Source organism: Poecilia latipinna, unplaced genomic scaffold (assembly GCF_001443285.1).
Source record: "Poecilia latipinna isolate Pla-1442-1.1 unplaced genomic scaffold, P_latipinna-1.0 Scaffold979, whole genome shotgun sequence".
Classification (NCBI taxonomy): Eukaryota; Metazoa; Chordata; class Actinopteri; order Cyprinodontiformes; family Poeciliidae; genus Poecilia; species Poecilia latipinna.
Genome location: NW_015113595.1, coordinates 218,272 through 224,245, shown reverse-complemented (window position 1 = coordinate 224,245; position 5,974 = coordinate 218,272). Strand labels below are relative to the sequence as shown.

The window sequence follows — 5,974 nt, the reverse complement described above, 5'->3', positions numbered from 1 at the left end:
GAACCCCCCTCCGGACCCCCTGGGGACACGGTCGAACACCTGCTCCAACAAAACACATGTAGACCTGTTGGGCGAACTCCCAGAACCCTCCAGGACCCTGCTGAGGGTGTAGAGCTGGTCCAGTGTTCCACGACCAGAACCAGAACCACACTGCTCTTCCTGAATCCGAGGTTCGACTATCCGACGGACCCTCCTCTCCAGGACCCTGAACAGACCTCACCAGGGAGGCTTGAGAGTGTGACCCCCCTGTAATTGGAGCACACCCTCCGGTCCCCCTTTTTGAACAGGGGGGCCACCACCCCAGTCTGCCAATCCAGAGGAACTGCCCCCGATATCCATGCGATATTGCAGAGTCGCGTGAGCCAACACAACCCTACAACATCCAGAGCCTTAAGGAACTCCGGGGGGATCTCATCCACCCCGGGATAAGATCCGGCCTGAACTTTTCCAGAAAACCCAAAACTAAATCTAAATCATTTCTGCTCCATTTCAAACAGAAAAATAGAAAACGACCACTTCCTGTCTGACTGTAGATGGTTTTTGCTCATTTATTAGTACATTTATGTCCCATTATGTCCTGGGTGTCCTGTTGACCCAGTGCAGGTGGTGGCAGACAGGAGGACTAAGCTGCAGTACCCGACCCCCCCATGCCCCCTCTGACAGCCCTGAGCTTCTCCCTCAGTGCATGAAGCAAAGATCCTGCAGGTCTTTCCATCCGGCCGCCGTCAGACTGTCCAACACCTGCTGCTAGAAAGATTCATCCTTCTGTTTACTCTCACCTGAAGCCCATTAGCCAATCAGCTCCAGTGTTTTGCTCAGTAACACCTCATCTCATTGGGTCTTCATGTTTCTTCCCTGGTTTACTCCTTCTTGCACTCGGCTCCTGTTTTGCTCCGACTCCCTCTGTTCCCAATGTTTTTGTGAGTTTTGTTTTCCTTAAATAAATCAAATCTTCCATCTGCCTCGTCTACATGTATTTGTGAATTCACCACCATGACAGAGCTGAACCCACCTGTGGCTGGAACAGCAGAAACAAACAGCAGAGCTGCCCTTTAACATAGAGGAAGGTCAAAGCAGCACACAAAACATGCCGCTAAGCATCCTGGGAAATATGGTAGTGAACTCCCAGAACATAGAAGTACCTCCACAGGCTCCATCTTTGTTGTAATTGTTGTTTATTACGAAACACCAAATGTTAGAAATCAGAAGAATAAACCAAATTACACATAATGAAGAGCATCTGATCTGGACCTGCTGTGTTCTCCAACATTAATCACAGCAGAAATTAACATTTTACATAAACATGATCTTCCATCAAAGCAAACGATTCAGCGTTTCTTCTGGTTCTTCACAGCATTTCCTGGTTTGACATTTTATCCTTCAAGCCTGAATAATGACTTCAGATGTTATTACAGAGGAAAACCTGATGAAAAATCTGCTCTTCATAAAAAACCAGAGAGAAAATCACAGAAAGTGAATATTATTAAACCTGGAAACCTTCCTGAGAGAAGCAGCGGATTATCTGGACCGAAGAGTCCAGAACAAACTTCAGTTTCTGCAGACCGGGTTCTGATTGGGTTCTGGTCCCGGATCAGGATCTGGACTCAAAGGTGGGGACGGGGACCAGGTCTGAATAGGAACAAAAATCCAGAGAACAGAGTGAGAAATGGGCTGTTCAGAACCGTTCAGCATCCTGCCTCATGAACAGATTTACTCCTCCCAGTCGTTTGGTTTGGACTGAATGAGACCTTCTGACTCTCAGACCTGCAAGGATGCAGACGCATTTACACGTGGTGCAAAAATGGACAGGCTCTGGCTTTTAGTTTTAAAGATTTGAAAGTATTTCAGCAGGAAAGAGAGAAATGAGAGACGGGGAAGACATGCAGCAGATGTCACCAGGCTGGGAATCGAACCTGCGACCACCAGCATGAGGACCAAGGCCTCAATACAGGGGTTGTGCTTTGCCCTGCACCACCACAGGCTCTGCTTTTAATATGTTTCCAACTGGTTCTGATTGGTTCTGACCTCTGGCCTTCCTCTTGTAGTAGATGAATCCAGCCAGAGACAGGATCAGACCCAGGATCAGTCCTGAAGCTCCGATGGCCAGTTTGTTCCTCTCTGAGTCCGGCATGGACGGGTCTGAGGGACAGAGAGGACAGGAGGACAAGTTAGGACAGGAGGGGGACAGAGGGACGGAGACATGAGGACAGATAGAGACAGGTGGACATGTCTCTACTTGTCCCCAGGTAAAAACAGGTGGACAGGTGTCCCTCCCCAGGTGTCTCCATCGTCCTCCTTCTTACCCCAGTCGGTGACCAGAGGCTCCTTCAGGCTGGCGTGTTCCACCCTGCAGGAGATCCGCTCTCCAGACCTGCAGAGACAGGAACAGAACCGGGTCAGAACCAACAGAACCGGGTCAGAACCAGCAGGATTGAGTCTGTTACCCCCCCACCTCCACCAGAGGATCTGAATGTCAAAGTGCAAAAGCACCACATTCTTCACCCCCAATCCAAAGATCCTGAGAAATCAACTTAGTGTGTGTGGGGGCAGAAAGGCAGTCGGCCCGGGGCCCTAAACGGGTTAGAACCGCCTCTGGGATATTTTAAAGGAATCAGTTTATCTATGTAGCAGCTTTTCTCTGAGATCCTCCTGCTGTGCCTCAGTCAGGAACATTCAGGAGACAAAGTCATCCTGGAACCCACCTCGTCTGACCTGGTGTGTGTGTGTTACCTGTTACCTGGTCTCACCTGGGTTTGAACTCCAGGCTGGAGTGCATCTGGTAGAGCCAGGCGCCATCTGGCAGCTCGGCGGTGGAAGTGACATCAGAAGTGACTTCCTGTCCGTCTCTCATCCAGGTGACTCTGATCTGTTTGGGGTAGAAGCCGTAGACGCTGCAGGTCAGCATGGCGGGATGGTCACCAGCAGGGGGCGCCGCTGAGCTCAGAGTGACGGACGGCGCCACTGAGACAGGAAGAGGAGAGTTAGAGATGCTCAGGTCAACATTTACTGATTATAACTGTATGACCTTTGACCCAGAGCAGAGTCGCTTTGATCCTTAGGGAAATGTTTAGTAGTTAGTGTTCAGCTTCCTCAGTGCAGAAACTGAAATTAACACACAAAATGCAAAACTGTATTTTCATCCAGGCGAAGTGGGGAAACTTATTCTTTTTGTTTTTGAAACTTAATATATCAAGTATCAAGACCTGCTTTAAATACACTTTGAAACCATGACAACACATGTATATCTATATAGTTATCATTGAAAACAATTTAATGACTTATTTTCGTCATAACTTGTTGCCTCTGCTGAACTGACGACTCCACTGACGGTCGGACTTCTTAATCAACTTCTGTATCAAAAATACACAGTGTCACTATGAAGTGATTTATTTTTACAATAATATATATTTGATAATGTATGTAGAAATTATTATTTTATAGACAAAGGAAATAAGTAAATTGCTCTTGGGGCCCCCTGGTGGCCACGGTAGGTACCGCAGCCTCGCCGGTACCATGAGCTGCAATGAGCATCCAAACGTCCAAAGCTCCGGTCAGAAGCTAAGCTAGCAAAACAATGTCTGGGAAAAGGACTTATCCTTCAGGGAGGGAGAGAAGAAGGAGGAAGATAAAGGTTTGTTTTAATGAGCCTTGGTGATGTAAAGATTAGCAAAGCTGCTAACAGAAATTAGCCTGATAGCGACCTGGACCGGTCCAGTTCAACAGCCAGACATTTATGCTAGGCTCTCTGTGTGAAACTGAGTTTAACTTTAAATGAGTTGATTCTCATGGTGGTTCTGTATATTTCTGAGGTATTTTGGCTTCAAAACGCCAAGTTTGATAAGGTTTGATAACGATAATTAAAACTTCTCAGTGTCTGACATCGTCTAGCTAAATGTTTCTACGTCAGGCTACATGGATGAGCTGCTCTGTGCTGTAGCTGGGATTTGCTGTTTGCTGCTGATCAGAAGCTTTTTGTGCTAAAACAAACATTATTTTTCTAAGTTAAGTGAAACTTCTGTTAACATCATCTGAAGGCTCAGAATCAGTCCAGTACCGGTACCGGTCCAGATTCTCGAGGGAGAAAGACTCACCTGGTATAAATTACATTTTTAGCTGTTGGAGTTACACTTTAGATAAATGAATTTAATCACAGAATGTCATGAATGTGTGTAGAGCTGCACCGACTACAGTTTTCTGGCCGATCCCTGGTTACCGATCTTTAAAAAGCCTGAGCTGCTGATTTTGATTATGATATAAATTTATTTTTGTCTGAATTGTTGCTAAATATAGGAAGAAAGTCACTGAGTTTCCACAGTGGGTGAATATTGTTAACTGTAAAGGTTCAGACCTGGTTGGTCTGTCAGTCAAACGTCTCACTGAGGACAGAGGATGAGTTATAAACCTTTACTGATGAAGATCAGGGGATAAGATGGGCTTCATGTGTAAGTATCAGCAGATCACGATCCCCCTAAGTTAATGAAATCGGCTCCCAGAAATCAACTGGTAGATAAATCAGATGGTCAATAAATGTGTCCTATATTATACATGTATATAATGTAAAGAGCCAGAGATGCAATAAGTTTATAGCAGGTGTGTGAATGACCTGATGATCGGACTGCTGACTGCAGCCGGTCCACACTGTTAGCAGAACTAGAGGGCCCCAAAACCACATTTGGCTTAGGGCCCCATGGAGGCTATGGCCCTGGACCTATGGTCCAGAGCCATAGGTGACCAATCCAGGGTCACCTATGGCTCTGGACTGTTTTTATGAACTCACCTGATCTATTCAGAATATTTCTGTACCAGACCCCGGAGTTGTGGTGGCAGAACACCTCCTTCTGAGCTCGCCTGCTGCTCAGAGCCACAGGATTGTTGTTCAAGTTCTCTGCCTGTCTCATTCCAAACGATGTGTATCCAACATAGAGCCCAATGTTACTGTCAAATCTCAAAAACTCCACTTTGTTGTAGATGTAGGAGTAGATGTACTGGGTGTCCTTCAGCTCCGTGGAGTTAAAGAGGCAGCGGAAAACTGAATGAACTTCAAAACCATCTGGAAAAGAAAACATGCAGAACTCATGGTTATCTTCAACATTTAGAGTTTATTGCATTCTTAAGCTCTATAAAGTAGCCAATTGCTGGGTTTCAGTCACGTGACCCGGATGACCTGCGAAACTCAGATGGAGGGCCGGAAGTGGATTTCTCCGGTTCAAATAAAGCAAAGTTGATCACAACAAGTAGCTAATGCCCTAAATAGGCTGGAACAGACGAGGCATCTCGAAAATTTATGCGTATATTTAGGATATGATCCATATTATCTCGGTAAAAAAGACTCCTCCTTGGGCTGCCACCTTATCGTGGTGGTGGGGTTTGAGTGTCCCAATGATCCTAGGAGCTATGCTGTCTGGGGTTTTATGCCCCTGGTAGGGTTACCCAAGGCAGACAGGTCCTAGGTGAGGAACCAGACAAAGTGCAGCCCGAAGACCCCTTATGATGCATGAAAACTTTGGATCTGGCGTTCCTTCGCCTGGACGTGGGTCACCGGGGCCCCCCACTGGAGCCAGGCCTGGAGGTGGGGCACGATGGTGAGCGCCTGGTGATCGGGATTTACCCACGGAGCCCGGCCGGGCTCAGCCCGAAGAGGAGACAAGGGTCCCCCTTCCAATGGGCTCACCACCTGTCGGAGGGGCCAAAGGGGTCGGGTGCATTGTGCTACGGGCAGCAGCCGATGGAGGGGACCCTGGCGGTCTGATCCCCGGCTTCAGAAGCTGGCTCTTGGGACGTGGAATGTCACCTCTCTGGTGGGGAAGGAACCGGAGCTGGTGTGCGAGGCTGAGAGGTTCCGGCTAGAAATAGTCGGCCTCACCTCGACGCATGGCTCTGGTTCTGGAACCAGTCTCCTTGAGAGGGGCTGGACGTACTTCCACTCTGGAGTTGCCCACGGTGAGAGGCGCCGGGCAGGAGTGGGCATACTTGT

At 47.8% G+C, this 5,974-nt stretch overlaps 1 protein-coding gene across 1 annotated transcript in view; it reads right to left on the bottom strand.

Annotated features, from left to right (window-relative positions):
• Positions 1-1,158: 1,158 nt before the first annotated feature.
• The window catches only part of LOC106958341 (SLA class II histocompatibility antigen, DQ haplotype D beta chain-like), a 9,779-nt gene continuing 4,963 nt past the window's right edge, over positions 1,159-5,974 (bottom strand). Inside the window, exons 2-6 of the mRNA XM_015050196.1 lie at positions 4,778-5,050; positions 2,748-2,961; positions 2,304-2,371; positions 2,026-2,139; positions 1,159-1,629 (exon numbers count right to left, since the gene is read on the bottom strand). Of these exons, the coding sequence (XP_014905682.1) occupies positions 1,592-1,629; positions 2,026-2,139; positions 2,304-2,371; positions 2,748-2,961; positions 4,778-5,050 (707 nt within the window). The 3' untranslated portion in view covers positions 1,159-1,591. The remainder of the gene's footprint in view (positions 1,630-2,025; positions 2,140-2,303; positions 2,372-2,747; positions 2,962-4,777; positions 5,051-5,974) is intronic.